Source organism: Panthera pardus, unplaced genomic scaffold (genome assembly GCF_024362965.1).
Source record: "Panthera pardus isolate Hobbes unplaced genomic scaffold, ASM2436296v1 HiC_scaffold_16, whole genome shotgun sequence".
In the NCBI taxonomy this organism is placed as follows: Eukaryota; Metazoa; Chordata; class Mammalia; order Carnivora; family Felidae; genus Panthera; species Panthera pardus.
Window position 1 is genome coordinate 48,103,883 of NW_026526721.1, and position 19,190 is coordinate 48,123,072.

Genomic DNA, 19,190 nt, shown 5'->3' on the forward strand with positions numbered 1-19,190 from the left:
AGTGATAGCAGAATTAAATTTTTCCGAGATGAGGAGAAAATCAACCATGATTAGAAACCTAAAAAAAACCCAAAAAACAAAAAACAAAACAAACAAACAAAAACTCTACTAAAATAATTGAATTGCTTGACAGTTCTAGGTCAACCTAGAAATTGGGTTGGTGAAATGAAAACTGGTTTAATTATCATCAGCCCTGCCAACTTCTCCTATGTTATCTGTAATTTTCTTGATAATGAAAAGACCACATCTATTTTTACACTGTGAGGAAGAGTTCTGAGACAAGATGGAAGGAACGTAACCTAAAGAGATATGTTAAATTAACAGGAAACCCACCACTGGGACACAGATGATCTTTTCCCATCATATGACACTTTTTGACAATAGCTCTACTAGGACTTGCCAACCCTGAGATATGCCTCATAGTTTGACGAGGTACCACACTCACATTATTGAAGCTTCCCACCATAGTACAAGTGCTCACATCATGATCTTACCAGTGACAGTATCATTTAGTGGCTTATCCCAGTCAAGGATGACAAATGAGGGACACCCTTCCACAGTGACCACAGTGAGGTTGGTGGGTGGGTTCTGCGGTGGACTTGTGGCATTCCCCTCGGTGGCATCCTCTTTGGGGAACCGTTTGACAGAATCAGTGATGGAACAGGGCCTGTTGTCCGGTTTTTGGATGTAACGCACATGAGGACCTAAGAGAGAGAGGACTTGGACAGTTAGCCTTATTTGAGTTTGTACATACAGAAGGTGGAGGTAAACTCAAATATATTTTTCTGTTTGAGGATATCTGGTCTCATATTATAAGCAGATAGATGAAAGCAGTGATGTGGACTGTTCAAACTTGTGAAAATCTAGAATTCCTGTCTCTGGGATACATGACATGGATGCTGTAGCTGATTTACTGTTTTAAAATGGGTTTAACTTATGCTAATATTGAGAAGTAATTTGGTCCTCCTGAGCATGTTTTAAACAGCATAATTTGTGGGGTATTGGAAGAAGTATTCAAGAGGGTATTGCCTTGAGAGTAGGGAATAATTAGCCCCACACTAAACAGTTCTGGTCCTACCTAATAAATCTTAAAAGCCAGACTCAAAAAGGTCAAATGGTTTCAAGTAATTTAACCCAGGACAAAATTAAAGAATATTTTAGGAATAAAAAACAATAGGAAATAACAGGAAAATGTTGCCCATAATGAGAAAAATAAATAGTTTGAAATCAATCTAGAACTTGCCTAGATGTTAGAGTCATCACACAGGGAAAATAAAACTGTTATTATAACTATAATCCACATGTCAAGAAGTTAATACATGAAAGATATTTTTAAAAATACCCAAAGTGAATTTCTAGAGATGAAAACTAAAATGTGTAAGATGCAAAAAACACTGGATGATACTAGCACTGATATTATATTGCAGAAAAAAGATTAGTGAACTTGAAGACATAGCAGTAAAAACTACCCAAAATAAAAGTGGAAAGAAAAAATAATAAAAATAATGAACAGAGCATCAGTGAGCTATGGGGAAGCTTCAGGCAGTATAACACAGATGTAATTTTAATATCTGCCCAGAGAACAGGGACAGCAAAGGTATTTGAAGAAATAATGGTAAAAGATTTTCCAAGTTTGATAAAACCTCTAAACCCACAGATCCAAAAGGCTTGAATAAACCTAAGCACAACAAATATGAAGAAACTACACCAATCAAAATCAAGTTTCTCAAAGCCAGTGATAGAAAGAAAACCTTTAAAGGAGGCAGAAAAGACACATGATATATAGTACAATCAAGATAAGGATTATGGCAGATGTCTCATTGGAAAGAATGCAAGGGAGAAGGCAGTGGAGCAACATCTTTAAATACTGGAAAAAAAAACTTATCATCTAGAATTATTTAACTAGTGAATATCTTTTTTTTTTTTTAAAGTAAAACACCTTTTACGCATATAAAAGCTAAGAGAATTCATAACCACCAGACCCACCCTACAAGGAAGATTAAAGGACATTCAGGCAGAAGAAAAATGATGTATCCACACAAAGAGATAAAGAGCACTGGAAATAGTAACTATATAGGTAAATATGCACAATATTTTTGTCATTTAATTCTTTCTAAAAGGCAATTTACTATTTAAACATAAATAATATCAATTTAGCATGATGTATTAATACGTAAAAGTAAAATGCCTAACAATGATAGGCCAAGAGGAAAGATAAATTGCTATACTAATGTAAGGTTCTTGCACTATTTGTGAAGTTGTAGAATATCACTAGAAGATAGACTGTGGTAAATTAAAGATACATACTATAAACCCTAAAGCAATAACAAAATAAAGAGTTACAACTAGTAAGACAACTAAAGAGAGAAAATAGAATCATAAAAATCATAAAACTCAACCTCTAGAAATAAACCTATGCTGGGGCGCCTGGGTGGCTCAGTTGGTTGAGCGTCCGACTTCGGCTCAGGTCACGATCTTGCGGTCCGTGAGTTCGAGCCCCACGTCAGGCTCTGGGCTGATGGCCCAGAGCCTGGAGACTGCTTCCGATTCTGTGTCTCCCTCTCTCTCTGCCCCTCCCCCATTCATGCTCTGTCTCTCTCTGTCTCAAAAATAAATAAATGTTTAAAAAAAATTAAAAAAAAAGAAATAAACCTATGCTTATATTTCAATTAATCTATCACAAAAGAGGTTAAGAATATACAATGGGAAAGACAGTCCCTTTGATAAATAGTAGACAGCTACATGCCAAAGAATGAAATTGGACCACTCACACTACACACAAAAATAAACTCAAAATGGATTAAAGACCTAAATTTGAGACCTGAAGCCATAAAACTCCTAGAAGAAAACATAGGCAGTAATTTCTTTGACATCAGTTTTAGCAACATTTTTCTAGATATGTCTCCTCAGGCAAGTTAAACAGAAACAAAAATGATCAGGACTACACTGAAGTAAAAAATTATTGCACAGTGAAGGAAATTATCAACAAAACAAAAAGGCAGCATAATGAATGGGAGAAGATATTTGCAAATGACATATCCAATAAGGGTTTAATATCCAAAACATATAAAGAATTTATAGAACACCAAAACACATAAATAATCCAATTAAAAATGGACAAAGGACCTGAATAGACATTTTTCCAAAGGAAGACATGTAACTGGCCAATAGACATATGAAAAGATGCTCAACAACAGTAATTATGAGGGAAATGCAAATCTACACAACAGTGAGATATTACCTTACCTTATATTACCTGTCAGAATGGCTAGAGACAAAAAAACAAGAAATAATAAGTGTCGACAAGAATGTGGAGAAAACTCTGGTGACCTACTGGCAGGAATGTAAATTTGTGCAGCCACTGTGCAAAATAGTAGAGTTTCCTCAAAAAATTAAAAATAGAAATACTGTATAATCCAGTGTTTCCACTAATAGGTATTTACCCAAAGAAAATGAAAGCACTAATTTGAAAAGATATATGCACCCCTATGTTTATTGCAGCACTATTTACAATAGCTAAGATATAGAAACAACCCAAGTGTCCAGCGATAGATGAATGTATAAATAATGGTTTATACACACACACACACACACACACACACACACACACACACACAAATTCGTCAGCCATAAAAAAGAATGAGATCTTGCCATTTGCAACAACATAGCATTATACCCTCTAGGTCTATGTAAGTGAAATAAGTCAGACTGAGAAAGACAAATACTGTGTGATTTCACTTATATGTGGAATGTAAAACACACACACACACATGAACAAACAAAAAGCAGAAACAGATCCATAAATATAGGAAAACAAACTTATGGTTGTTAGATGGGAGGGCAAATAGGCAAAATGAGTGAAGGGAGTGAGGGATAGAGGCCTCTAGTTAAGGAATGAATAAGTTATGAGGATAAACGGTCCAGCATAGGGAATAGAATCAATGGTATTATAATAGTGTTCTATGGTGACAGATGGTAGCTACACTTGCGGTAAACAGAGTATAATGTATAGAAAAGTTGAATCACTATGCTGTACACATGAAACTAATGTAATATTGTATGCCTCATATATTTCAACAACAACAACAACAACAACAAAATACTCAGTAAAAGATGGTTGAAAAAGAGGAAAAGAGGGAACAAAGGATAGATGGGACAAAAAGAAAACAAATAGCAAAAGGAGATAGATTTAAATCTAACCTTATCATTGGTCATGTTAAATATAAGGTTCTAAACACCCAAATAAAGAAATCAAGATTAAATGAGGTCACAGGGTGGGATCCTAATCCACTGTGACTGATGTCCTTTTAAGAGGAAGAGGGGCGCCTGGGTGGCTCAGTCAGTTGAGCATCGACTTCGGCTCAGGTCATAATCTCATGATTTGTGAGTTTGAGCCCCACGTCGGGCTCTGTGCTGACAGCTCAGAGCCTGGAGCCTGGTTCGGATTCTGTGTCCCCCTCTCTCTCTACCCCACCCCTGCTTGTGCTCTGTCTCTCTCTTTCAAAAATGAATAAACATAAAAAAAAATTTAAAAATTAAGAGGAAGAGACAGCAGGGGCGAATATGGTGGAACATCATGGAAGCATTTTTTGTGTCTCTCAACTCTGAAATGCAGCCAGATCAACACTAAACCATCTTGCATACCTAGAAAACTTATTTGAGGATTAACATAACAATCTAAACAACCTGAACCACAGAACTCAGCAGGTACATGGTGTGGAAAGGTGAACTGGGGGAGTGTGCATGGAGGGCAGGGAGCTGTTTTTGCTTGCTGGAAGAGGACAGAGATGGGGGGAGAATAAGGGAAAAGCACCCCTCACCCTGAAAGCACATGGAGAAAAAAGGAAGAGTGGAAACAGCTGCAAGGGGCTGAACAAAAAAGGGAGAAAAGAGAAGGTTTAAATTCCATTAAGACTCTATAAACAGGGGAAGCACAGAGTCTGAAACTCCACAGCTTGATACCTAGCAGTGCTCTGGTGAGAAGGGTGAATCCCCAGGAGCAGAGAGCAAGGTCTGAGGGGTCTTTGGGCCACATGGGGAGACATGGTTCTCCTGATGGGAGGGCATTTGATAGAGGCTGTGTGGCCTCACCACAGGAAAACATCCCAGCAGACCCCAGAAAATAACCACATTTGCTGGTATTGGAACAAGGATGTTAAGTGTGAAGCCTGGTGCCAGATATGTGTTGTGATTTACCATAATCCCTGAAATGCTGCTGCTACGTGATCACACAAACTTTATCTGGGGTGGGTTGGCACCTAGTTGGTCTCTGGACATCAGCAGCAGCACGGTCTCATGAAGGTTCTGGTGGTGGGACGGCGCCCGGCCATTGCTTAGCAAGACCATCCCCCAGAGGGTCAGAACAGGTCAAAGCCACAGTCCCTCAGAAGTGAGGGGTTGGGAAACACAGCACCATCTGAGATAAAACTCAGGAGGGAGGTCCTGCCTGGCAGCCTGATGGCTTGGTCACAGACAGTCTACAAGCGGGAAGTAGACAGAAGCTAGAGACAAAGGCGGGGTGCTTGATTGCCCATAGGTGAGAGCACAGAGTTCTGATACTATAAACTGGGTAGCTGGGTGATGCCATTTTGACCCCTCCTACACATGTGCATACATGCCTACATGCACTAGAACAATCCACCCCAGTAAGCTAAGCAGTGCCACCTAGTGGAGAACGAAGCGAATTCACTAAGCCCCGCCCAACTGGGCCAACCACATTCTTAAGGAACACCACAAGTCTCTGCCTGCTTAGTTTATAGACTATAAAGTGCTTCATAGTTTGGCTTCTAGGGGAAACCAGATGTAATTTCAATTGTATTTCATTCTGTTCACTGGTCCCTCTGTTCAATTTTTTTTCTTTTCTTGTTCTTGAATACAGAAAGAGAAAAAATTTATTTTTTATATTCAATTTTTATTAAAAAGATTCTTCATTTTTTTCTACTACATTTTTTACTTTTTTGTAACTTTTAAAAATTCTATTTTACCCTCATTTCATTTTATTCTACTGTATTCATTTTTTCAAATTTTCAAAGGTTTTCCTTTTTTCTTTTCCTTTTTCTTTTCTAATCTTTCCCTTTTTTCTCTAATCTGTTAAGTTTCTTTCAACAACAAGACCAAAACACACCTAGGATCTAGCACCCTTTATTTGATTTATTTGTGTTGTTTTTAATTGTTTAATTCTATTATTTTTTTAAATTATTAATTCATTTTCTTCCTTCAAAATGACACCCCAAAAGAAAGAACAGGAATAAACGACAGCCAGGGACTTAGTCAACACAGATACAAGCAAGATATCTGAACCAGAATTTAGAATCACGATAATAATAATACTAGCTGGGGTCGAAAATAGATTAGAATCCTTTTCTGTGGAGATGAAAGAAGTAAAAGCTAGTCAGGATGAAATAAAAAATTCTATAACTGAGCAGCAATCTGAAATGGATGTCACAGAGGCAAGTAAGGATGAAGCAGAGCAGCAAATCAGGGATATAGAGGACAAACTTATGGAGAATAATGAAGCAGAAAAAAAGAGGGAGACTAAGACAAAAGAGCATGATTTAATTATTAGAGAAATCAGTGACTCATTAAAAAGGAATAATATCAGAATCATAGGAGTCCCAGAAGATGAAGAGAGGAGAAAAGGGGTACAAAATTTATGTGAGCAAATCATAGTGGAAAACCTCCCTAAACTGCGGAAAGACAAAGACATAAAAATCTGAGAAACACAGAGAACTCCCATTAGATTCAACAAAAACCGACCATCAACAAGGCATATCATAGTCAAATTCACAAAATACTCAGGCAAGGAAAGAATCATGAGGTTAGCAAAGGAAAAAAAGACCTTAACTTAAAAGGGAAAACAGATTAGGTTCTCAGCAGACCTACTCACAGAAACTTGGCAAGCCAGAAAGCAGTGGCAGAATATATTCAATGTGTTGAATTGGAAAAATATGCAGCCAAGAATTCTTTATCCAGCAAGGCTGTCATTCAAAATAGGAGAGAGAAAAAGTTTCCAGACAGACAAAAATTAAAGGAGATTGTGACCACTAAACCAGCACTGCAAGAAATTTTAAGGGGGACTTTCTGAGGGGAGAAAAGATGAATATATATATATATGTGTATATATAGATATATACACATATATATATGTATATATATATATACACATATATATACATATATATATATATATATACACATACATATATATGTATATGTATATGTATATGTATACATATATGTAAATAAATAAATACCAAAAGCAACAAAGACTAGAAAGGACCAGAGGACGCCACCAGAAACCCCAATTCTACAAGCATCATAATGGCAATAAATTCATATCTTTCAGTACTCACTCTAAACATCAATGGACTCGATGCTCTAATCAAAAAACATAGGGTAACAGAATAGATAAGAAAACAAGATCCATTTATATGCTGTTTATAAGAGACCCATTTTAGATCTAAAGACACCTTCAGATTTAAAGTAAGGGGATGAAGAACCATCTATCATGCTAATGGCCTCCAAAAGAAAGCCAGAATAGTCATACTTGTATCAGACAATCTAGACTTTAAAATAAAGACTGTAACAAGAGATGAAGAAGGGCATTATATCGTGGTTAAGGGGTCTATCCACCAAGAAGATCTAACAATTGTAAACATTTATGCTCCAAATGTGGAAACACCCAAATATATATATCAATCACAAACATAAAGAAACTCAGAGATAATAATACCATAATAGTAGGGGACTTCAACACCCCACTTACAACAATGGACAGATCATTTAAACAGAAAATCAACAAAGAAACAATGTCTTTGAATGACACTCTGGACCAGATGGACTTAACAAATATATTCAGAACACTTAATCCTAAAGCAGAATACACATTCTTCTTGAGTGCATGTGGAGCATTCTCCAGAATAGATTACATCCTGGGACACAAATCAGCCCTCATCAAGTACAGAAAGATCAAGTTCATACTGAGCATATTTTCAGACCACAATGCTATGGAACTCCAAATCAACCACAAGAAAAAATTTGGAAAGATAACAAATAACTAAAGAACATCCTACCAAAGAATGAATTTGCTAACCAAGAAGTTAAAAAGGAGATTAAAAAGTACATGGAAGCCAATGAAAATGATAACACCACAGCACAAAACCTCTGGGACACAGCAAAGTGGTCATAAGAGTAAAGTCTATAGCAATCCAGACCTTCCTAAAGAAGGAATAAAGGTCTCAGATACAACCTAACCTTACACCTTAAAGAGCTGGAAAAATAGCAAATAAAACCCCAAACTGGCAGAATAAAGGAAATAATAATGATTAGAGCAGAAACCAATGCTATTGAAACCAAACAGCAACAACAACAACAACAACAACAACAAAAACAGTAGAACACATCAATGAAACCAGGAGCTGGTTCTTTGAAAGGATTAACAAAATTAATAAATCCTTAGCCAGTTTGATCAAAAAGAAAAAGGAAAAAGGAAAGGGCCCAAATAAATAAAATGAAGGATGAAATAGGAGAGAACACAACCAACACTGCAGAAACACAAACAATAATAAAAGAATATTATGAGCAATTATATGCCAATAAAATGGGCAATGTAATGTGGAAGAAATGGAAAAATTCCTAGAAACATATAAACAACCAAAACTGAAACAGGAAGAAATAGAAATTTGAACAGACCCATAACCAGCAAAGAAATTCAATTAGTAATCAAAAATCTCCCAAAAAAACTAGAGTCCAGCGCTGGATGGCTTTACAGGGGAATTCTACCAAACATGTGAAGAAGACTTAACACCTATTCTTCTGAAACTGTTGAAAAAAAAAAAAAAAAAAAAAAGAAAAGAAAAAAAAAAAGAAAAAAAAAGAAAAAAAAAAGAAATGGAAGCAAAACTTCCAAACTCTTTCTATGAAGCCAGCATTACCTTGATTCCAAAACCAGACAAAGACCCCACTAAAAAGAAGAACTACAGACCAATTTCCCTGATGAACATGGATGCATAAGTCCTCAACAAGATACTAGTCAAGTGAATCCAACAATTATTAAAAGAATTATTCACCATGACCAAGTAGGATTTTTATCTGAGATGCCGGGCTGGTTCAATATCCACAAAACAATGTGATACACTGCATCAATAAAAGAACAAGAACCACATGATCCTCTCAATAGATGCAGAGAAAGCATTTGACAAAATACAGCCTCCTTTCTTGATAAAAGCCCTCAAGAAAGTAGGGATAGAAGGATCATACCACAAGATCATAAAATCCATATATAAAAGACCCCACTGCTAATATCATCCTCAATGGGGAAAAACTGAGAGCTTTCCCCCTAAGGTCAGGAGCATGACAGAGATGTCCAGTCTCACCATTGTTATTCCACATGGTACTGGAAGTCTTAGCTTCAGCAATCAGACAACACAAGGTAATAAAAAGCATCCACATCGGCCAGGAGGAAGTCAAACTCCAACTCTTCACAGATGGCATGATACTCTATATGGAAAACCCACAAGATCTCACCAAAAACCTACTAGAACTGATCCATGAATTTAGGAAAGTCGCAGGATATAAATCAGTGCACAGAAATCATTTGCATTCCTATACACCAATAATGAAGCAACCGAAAGAGAAATTAAGGAATCGATCCCATTTACAATTGCACCAAAAAACATAAAATACCTAGGAATAAACCTAACCAAATAGGTGAAAAATCTATACACTGAAAACTAAGGAAAACTTATGAAAGAAATTGAAGAAGACACACACACACAAATGGAAAAATATTCCATGTTCCTGGATTGGAAGAACAAACATTGTTAAAATGTTGATATTACCCAAAGGAATCTACATATTCAAGGAAATCCCTATCAAAATAACACTACCATTCTTCACAGAGCTAGAACAAAATCCTAAAATTTGGAACTAGAAAAGACCCCAAATAGCCAAAGCAATCTTCAAAAAGAAAACTGAAGCTGGAGGCATCACAATCCTGAACTTCAAGATGTATTACAAAGCTGTAATCATCAAGACAGTACGGTACTGGCACAAAAACAGACACTCAGATCAATGGAACAGAATAGAGAACCCAGAAAAGGACCCACAAATGTATGGCCAACTAATGTTTGACAAAGCACACAAGAATATCCAATGGAATAAGACAGTCTCTTCAGCAAATGGTGCTGGGAAAACTGGACAGCAACATGCAGAAAAATGAACCTGGACCACTTTCTTACACCATACACAAAAAGAAACTCAAAATGGATGAGAGACCTGAATGTAAGACAGGAAGTCATCAAAATCCTTGAGGAGAAAGCAGGCGGCAAAACCTCTTTGACCTCGGAAGCAGCAACTTCTTAGTCAACACTTCTCTGGAGGCAAGGGAAACAAAAGCAAAAATGAACTATTGGGACTTCATCAAAATAAAAAGCTTCTGCACAGTGAAGGGAATAGTCAGCAAAACTAAAAGGCAACTGACAGAATGGGAGAAGATATTTGCAAATGACATACCAGAAAAAGAGTTAGTATCCAAAATCTAGAAAGAACTTATCAAACTCAACACCCAAAAAAATAATCCAGTGAAGAAATGGGCAAGAGACATGAATAGACACTTCTCTAAAGAAGAAATCCAGATGGCTAATAGACTCATGAAAAAATGTTCAAGATCACTCTTCATCAGGGAAATACAAATCAAAACCAAATGAGATACCACCTCACACCTGTCAGAAAGGCTAAAATTAACAACTCAGGATATGACAGATGTTGGTGAGGATGCAGAGAGGTACAGCCACTCTGGAAAATAGTATGGAGGTTCCTCAAAAAATTAAAAATAGAACTACCTTACGATCCAACAATTGCACTACTAGGTATTTATCCAAGGGATACAGGTGTGCTGTTTCAAAGGGTCACATGCACCCCAATGTTTATAGCAGTGCGATTGACAAAAGACAAAGTATGGAAAGATCCCAAATGTCCATCAATGGATGGATGGATGGATAAAGAAGATGTAGTATATATACACAATGGAGTGTTACTCAGCAATCAAAAAAGAATGAAATCTTGCCATTCGCAACTATGTGGATGGAACTGGACGGTATTATGCTAAGCGAGATTATTCAGAGAATGACAAATATCATATGAATTCATTCATATGAGGAATTTAAGATACAACATAGATGAACATAAGGGAAGGGAAGTAAAAATAATATAAAAACATGGACAGGGACAAAATGTAAGAGACTTAAATATAGAGAACAAAGAGGGTTGTTCGTGGGATTGTGGGAGGGGGGATGGGTTAAATGGGTAAGGGGCATTAAGGAATCTACTCCTGAAATCATTGTTGCACTATATGCTAATTAATTTGGATGTAAATTAAAAAATTAATTAGGTAATTTAAAAAAAAAAAAAAAAGAGGAAAAGACATGAAGGATGTGTGCATTCAGAGGATAGGCCATATGAGGACATAGTGAGAAGGTGGCCATCTGCAATCCAAGTCTTCAAAACAACCCAAATCTGATGATACTTTGATTTCAGATTTCTGGCTTCCAGAACTTAAGTTTCTGGAAAATAAGAAAATAAGTCTCTGTTGTTTAAGCTACCATGTCTGTAGCATTCTCTTATGGCAACCCTCGCAAGTGAATACAACATTGCTTTTATGAAGAGCAGAATACACATTCTTTTCAAGTACACACAGAACATATACCAAAACAGATCATACCCTGGCCATAAAAAAGTCTCAATAAATTTAAAAGGATTTAGATATCTGGCAGAGCATGTGACAACAATGGAGATACATTAGAAGTCAGTAACAGAATAATCTCTAGAAAATCTAAAAATATTTAGAAATTAAATTACATATTTCTAAATAATCAATGAGTCAAAGAACAAATCAAGAGGGAAGTTAAAAAGTGTTTTGAACAGAGTAAAAATGAATATACAACATATCAAAAACTTTTGGATACTGCTTAAATAATATCTAGGGGAAAATTTGTAGCACTAAATGCCATAATAAAGAAGAGAGGTTCTAGATCAATGAGCCCATATTCCACCTTGAGGAAATAGAGGAACAAATTAAACTACATTAAGCAGAAGAAAAAAAAATAAAGATCAGAGTAAATAGACAAAATTAATGAAACACAAATTTGACTTTTTCAGAAGATCAATAAATTAATAAACCTACAGCAAGATTGATTAGGCAAAAGAGAAAAAAAAGACACACATCATCAGTAACAGGAATGAGATGATATCACTAAGAATTCTACAGCTATTAAAATAAAAAAACAATATGAGAATATTAAGAACCTTATACCAATAAATTTGACAACTTAGATGAAATGAACTAATAACTTGAAAGACAAAAATTACCGAAACTCACTAGGGAAGAAAAAATACTCTGGATAGCTCTACACCCATTAAAGAAAATGAATTATACATAAAATCCTTCCAACAAAGAGAATATGAGGCTCAGACGGTTTCATTGGTAAATACTACTAAACATTCAGGGAAGAAGCAATACCAATTCTAAATTTTTTCAGAAAAGTGAAAAGGAGAGTTCAGCATTACACTGAGACTAAAACATGACCTATTACAAAAAAAGAAAACTACAGACCACTATCTTTCACTGAATACAATTCTCAACAAAATTTTAGCAAATGAGATCCAGCAACATATTAAAATGAGAATACATTATGACCATGGAGTTTGTGCCTGGAATGCAAAGTTAAAAATTCAAAAGCAATTATTTCATTGTATTAACAAACTAATAAAGAAAAACATAATCATCTTCATAAAGGCAGAAAAATCATTGGACATGATCTAGCACTCGTTTCTGATAATAGTTACCACCCAAGTAGGCATAGAAGGGAATTTTCTCAACACAATAAAGAGCATGTATGAAAAGCCTACAAGGTAACATCATACTATATTCAGGTGAAAGGCTGTATGTTTTTTCCATAAGATCAGGAATAAGAAAAGGATGTCCATTCCCCACTGTATCTATTCAGTGTTTTATTGGAGGTTCTTGCCAGTATGATAAGGCAAGGAAAAAGGCACCCATGTTAGGAAGAAGTAAAAAAGCACTCTCAAATGACATGATTTTGTATGTAGAAAATCTAATTGACCTACATAAAAGCTACTGAGTTTCACAAGGTTGCAGGATATAAGATCACTGTATAAAAATAAATTTTTCTATATAGTAGTAATGAACAATTGGAAACTCAAATAAAAATACTATTTTAATAGTTTTCTGTGTACTGAAATTTAAATAACATTGGTTATAGAAGTCAAAGACCTAAATAAAATATTCCATGTTCATAAATAGGAAAGCTAAATGTTGTACAGCTCTCAATTTTTCCCAATTCATCTATAGGCTCAATTCAATTCTAATAAGAATCTAACTAGGCTATTCTTAGACATTGATAAGCTGATTCTAAAATTTATATGACGATACAGAGGACCCAGAGTCACCAATACAATACCACTACCACAGTAACACAAACATGGTGGTATTGATGTAAAAGCAGATAAACAGATCAATGCAACAGAGTAGAGAGCTAAAAAGAGTTCCACATATATATGTACAATTCATTTTTGATAAAAGTACAAATGAAATTCAGTGGAAAGAATAGTTTTTTCAACACATGATGCTGGAACAATTTTATATCTATTAGCAAGGAAACGAATTGGTATTCACACCTTGTATCATATACAAAATGTGACACAATGTGGATCATAGACCTAAATTTAAAAGAAAACTTCTAGAAGGAAACAGCAGAGAAACTTCTAGAAGGAAATAGAGGTCTTTATGACCTCCAATTGGCCAGTTATTTCTTAAGTACAACACCAAAAATACAACATATAAAAAGCCAAATTAATAAACTAAGATTTATTAAAATTAAAAAAGAGAAGGTATACACTGGGAAAAAATATTTGTAAAGCATGTATCTGAAAAGGTATTCTACCCAGAAAACAAAGACCCTCAAAATTCAACAAGAAAATAAGCAAGGTTATAAACAAAATGGACAAAAAAAATGGGACACGACCAAAATGATGGCAAATAAACACATGAGAAGATGCTTAGTAATTAGAGATACACAAAGTAAAATCACAATTTGAAACCACTACACACCTATTAAAATGACTAAAATTAAAAAGACTGACTGTCCTAAATGTTGGCAAAGATGTGGAGGAATTCAAACTCTCATATACTGTTGACAGAAAGGCTAATAGTACAACTACTGTGGAAAACAGTTTGGTAGTTTCTTAAAATGTTAAATGTACACTTATATGATCTAGCCATTGCTCTTGTCAGCATTCATCCAAAAGGAATGAAAGCACATATCCATATAAACACTTGTACTTTAAGGGTTATGGCAGCTTTATTGGTAATATAAGAAAATTAGAAAAAACCTTAATGTCATGAATAGGTTTAATAAATAATTATATATATCCATTCAATAGAATACCAGTCAGGATTAAAAGAAATGAACTGTTGATACATGTTTCAACATGGATGAACCTTAAAATAATTATGCTGAGTCAAAGAAGCCAGACCAAAAAAAGTTTGTATCGTATCCTTTCTTTATATAAAAATCCACAAAATGGATACATATTTTTAGTAAGGCAGATCTGTGATTATCTAGAAACTAGAAATTTGGTGGGAGGAGTGAGATGGAGGAATTATAAAAGTACATGATGAAACTTTTGGAGGTGGTACATGTATTTATTATCTTGATTACAATGATGGTTTCATGAGTGTATACATATGTTAAAATTTAGCACATCTTACACTTGAGAAAAACATATTATAAAAGGAAATACCAGGCTCTATATCATATTATAGCTTTCTTACTGTGGTAGATTTGATACTGTTCAAAAATATTCTCTATATTCATGGAAGGAGTATACTTTCCCAATCTTTGATTTGAGCTTGGCTATGTGACTTTCTTTAGCCAATGAATATTGGCAGGTGTAAAACACAGAGGAGCTTAAAATGCTGTATTTGAACTCTCCACTCTTGACTTTGTATTGTCATTAGAATGGCTTCTCCTGAGTCACTGTTGGTCTTTCATCCTGAGCACCAAAATGAAAAATGTGGAGCAGATCTGAGCCCAAGACATAGGAAGCCCAGCTGTATCTGATGCTGGAGGCAGAACCATCCAGTCAAGAAGAGCTAGATCAGCTGACCCTCAGGTGACTTGCAGACACATGAGAAATAAATCCTTATTAGAACATGCTACTAAGATTTTGCAGTTATTACACAGCAAAAGCCAAGTGATACTCCCATCAAAGACAGCCTTGTCAAAACGGAGATTTGGAGCCAATCATACACACCTTTGAATCTGGGCTTCCCAAGAGGATCAGTTTCTCTTGTTGGACTTGAGCTAAAGTCAGTTACATTACCTGAGAATAGAAGATAATAAATAATTTTAGAAAAATATAAAAAAGCTTCTCAATAAAATGAAAAAGTATTAAAGATTATAAATATTTAATAATGCCTCCTAGTCAGATGCCTGCAATTTTGATTTCCTTTATTATTATTATACATATTATCCACAATAAAAGGCTTTTAATTGTGTCCTGTTGCAGGTGTTCTGGAGTGTACTCAATAATGACTTAAAGATTAAAGTAGCCAATACTCATTAATTAAGATACATATGATTAATAATGACATTTGATTTAGTAAGAAGCATTGGGTAATTTATATCTTTTCAGGAAGACTTTTCCAAAAATATTGGGTACTTTATTCTATGTCTGTGGAGTGAAGGACCATATTCTATCTCATAGCATTAAACTTAAGTATAATTGCAAAAATTAAAAAGACATATTAATAAAAAAATTGAAATAATTTCATAATCCAGAACTGAGACTCTTTTCCACCTAATTTGAAATCTTTTAGTACTTCATAGTTAAGCGCCTAGTGGGAAGTGACTGACATACTAACCAAGATCTTCTCCTGAGGCAGGAACAGTTGGTTGCTTTTCATCTGTCTCTGTTTTCTCTGAGGGGGCTTCAGTAGGCCTGAATGTGGCAGTCAGAGGGGGAGAAGTTACTCGGCCAGATGAAATGATTCCTGTAATGTAAAGGCAAAGTAGTCAGGCTTTATAGGAGCACTGCCAACTTCCCCCATTTATTTATTCCATAAATATTTACTCAGCACTTACCATGTGGCTTGGCACACTATATGCTGGGCTTGGAGAAAAAACAAAACCTGTGTCCTTGATCAAAATAGATGTGTGATCCAAATATATTGAAGCATTATAAATATTGTGAAAAAACTGGATAAGATTACAGGGAAAGTAAGTGGAGGGAGTAGTAATGTCTATGGGAAAAGATGAGGGTGGTTAAGGAATGTCTTTACAGAGGTTGTGCCAATAAAGAAGAGAAGTAATCAGGAGGTAGGTTTGACAGTTATATTCTAGGCTGAGGCTGCAGGAAGAACCAAGTCAAGGAAGCATGAAACTACTTGGTGTGTCTATTTGATGAGGTGAAAGTCAAGAGTACTTTGGGGTACAGTGAGAGTTGGCTATGGAGAGCTGGCTATTTGGCAGGGAAGGCCAAATCATGAAGAGCCTTCCATAACATGGATTTGGACATTGCTTTTTTTTTTTTTTTTTTTTTTTTAGGTGACAAGGACCTCCTGAAATATTTTCACTAGGAAAATAACAAAATCAGATGAGAAAAGGATGAATGATCAGGTTGCAAAGCTGATGGCTGAGAGGGAAGTCAAGAGACTAAAGCAGCTGTAGTAAGGAAGAACAGAGCAGGTGAACTACATAAGGAGCCATGAGATTAGATGGAAGGTGTTTTAGGGGAATTAGAGTTACTCTTAGAATGTGTTTATGGTTCTCTTCAGGATAGGCTGGCTGTACCAAAGTTACACTTACTGATGGGATAGAACAAGGGTTTTATATGACAGGAACCAAGGTCATGAAGCTATAGCTGAAGACACATAGCCTTACATAGTTTTACATGAAAGATGTCAAGGAGATAGAATGACTTGACCTGGAGAGTAACTGTCAGGCATGGGTCATGGCTGGACAAGAAGGAAAAACATGCTTACTGTAATATCTGTGATTCTGGCTTAGTTGCCAGAATAGTGCCACTTGAGATACTATATTCAATAGCGTCTTCTCTACTCTGAAAAGACTAATTGGTATCCCAAACAGGATCCATCCCAAAGTCCAGGCAAGTCTGGGTGTTTAGAGTAGAGTGGAGGCTGGAGAGGATTCTATAATCCTCCTAGGAAAAGGACTCATTCTCAACCAAGGGACAGCCAAGGTCTATAAGACTGACCCAAGGACCATGGCTCATCATGGAACAATGAATGAGGGACTCAGATGTGCAGCTGGTCCAGCTCTTGCAGATTCATGCTTTTGGTGCTAGTGGGAATGGGCCACAATGAGAAGGTGAGAGAAAACCAAGAGAAGTTGGAGCTTTTCAGAGTTGGCAGAACCAGCAGGAAATACTGACATAGCACTTTCACCGTGGCAAGGAAAGCAAACTCAGAGACTTCAGGAGATCTGGAGACAGGGGACAAGTGTCAAGGGCTACCTGGTAGTCTAAGACTGTGCCCACAGGCACATGTGAGAGAGGACTTATGTTCAGAGGACTTCAGAACACGTAGTTGATGTCCTGAATTAAGGACACACTTTCTTTGATGTTAATCAGGTCAAATCTGTACAACTGCCCTTTGTGTTTGGTTCCTCAGTGGAGCCATTCCCTTTGAGTTAGAGGTAGACAGCAAGAATGAGGGTAGGGGAATTGGAGTTACTCTTAGAATATGTTTATGGTTCTCTTCAGGATGGGCTGGCTGTACCAAAGTTACACTTACTGATGGGACAGAACAAGGTTTTATAGGACAGGAACCAAGGTCATGAAGCTATAGCTGAAGACACATAGCCTTATAGGGGAGCTCTACTGAATGGTGGTGGTGTAAGGGGGGTGAATTTTCCATAGAGGACACTGAGGCCGTACTTTCCTGATGTGACTCATCCAGTCTGACTGGAAGCCTGCTGGAGTTCAAGTCATTGCTGCCCCAGGTTACAATTAATGAGGAAAACCTGGTCTCCTCATTGGGTTAATGTTCCTGGGCCTTGCCTCAGGAAGGCACCAGAAGTGTGGATGAGAGTCTGATTTCTTCCTTCAGCTACTTGGAAAAATGATTAAGAGTTTACTGTGTACATGGTACATCACAGAAGCTTCTCCACCCCCATACCCACCTTCCATCCTATGAAAAGAGTGACATCCATTCCCTTTCACATAAAGCATCATCAGTCTCATCTTTCACAGCCAACCTTAACACATTTATCTTGATTCCATGTACAAAATATTTAAGAAGTAGAGATGGTGGGAGAGGAAAGAAAGATGGTTTGCTGGCAGGACCAGTCGAAGAGCCCTCAAGAGAAATGAGGTAAAGCTTTCCCCAAACGGAGTCAATTTCCACTGATTCTTAATTTAACTGATTTATTTACTCAGCTACTTATCAAATATCCTCCGTGTGCCAAGCACAGGATTTGGTTCGGTGAATTCAGACAAAAGGTACCAAGGACTCTGTCATCACAGAGCTCCTAGTCTAGCAGGGGAAGACCAGTATGTAAACACCCAAGTCTAAGCCAATTTGTTCTCTGCTGTAACAGAGGTAAGTGTCAAGAACAACCAGAACACAGAAGCAATGCTAATGCTAAAGCGACTTTGAGCAGCTGGGGAAAACTTCTTCAAGGAAAGGATGAAGTGTGAGCATCCCAGGTGACTCGAAGGTGTCATTCCACGGAAGGAGACAACACATATCAATGTGTGGCTTGATATAGTGTGGCTATATCACACATTGATTGATTGATTGATTGATTGATATCACACATATCAATGTGTGGCTGTATAGTATATTCCTGCCCTGTTGCACAGGCTAGAGCTGCTGGTGTCTAGAGCTTAATCTCTCTCCTGGTTCCATGATATGGAGGTCAGCATGAAGGCTGGTAAACAGGGGAGCTTTCAGTGAGATGTACAGGATTTCATTCCAAGAGACAATGATAAGCAGATGACAGGACATCACATTTTCCATTATCCCTGGTAGGAAACATACATCATCCCAAATAATTCACTCACTCAAAGGCCTGAGCGTCTGTCTCACAACATTTGAAAAGCAAACTGGCCGAGATGCACAGGGATGGTTTCCGTGATCTCACCCATCC

At 36.5% G+C, this 19,190-nt stretch overlaps 1 protein-coding gene across 39 annotated transcripts in view; it reads right to left on the reverse strand.

Annotated features, from left to right (window-relative positions):
- Nucleotides 1–19,190, reverse strand: part of ABI3BP (ABI family member 3 binding protein) — a 256,218-nt gene that overhangs the window by 26,579 nt on the left and 210,449 nt on the right. For all 39 annotated transcript variants that reach the window (XM_053903274.1, XM_053903276.1, XM_053903280.1 and 36 more), the window contains 3 exons: nucleotides 15,944–16,072; nucleotides 15,334–15,402; nucleotides 495–704 (listed from right to left, as the gene is read on the reverse strand). In XM_053903274.1, coding sequence (XP_053759249.1) covers nucleotides 495–704; nucleotides 15,334–15,402; nucleotides 15,944–16,072 — 408 coding nt within the window. The remainder of the gene's footprint in view (nucleotides 1–494; nucleotides 705–15,333; nucleotides 15,403–15,943; nucleotides 16,073–19,190) is intronic.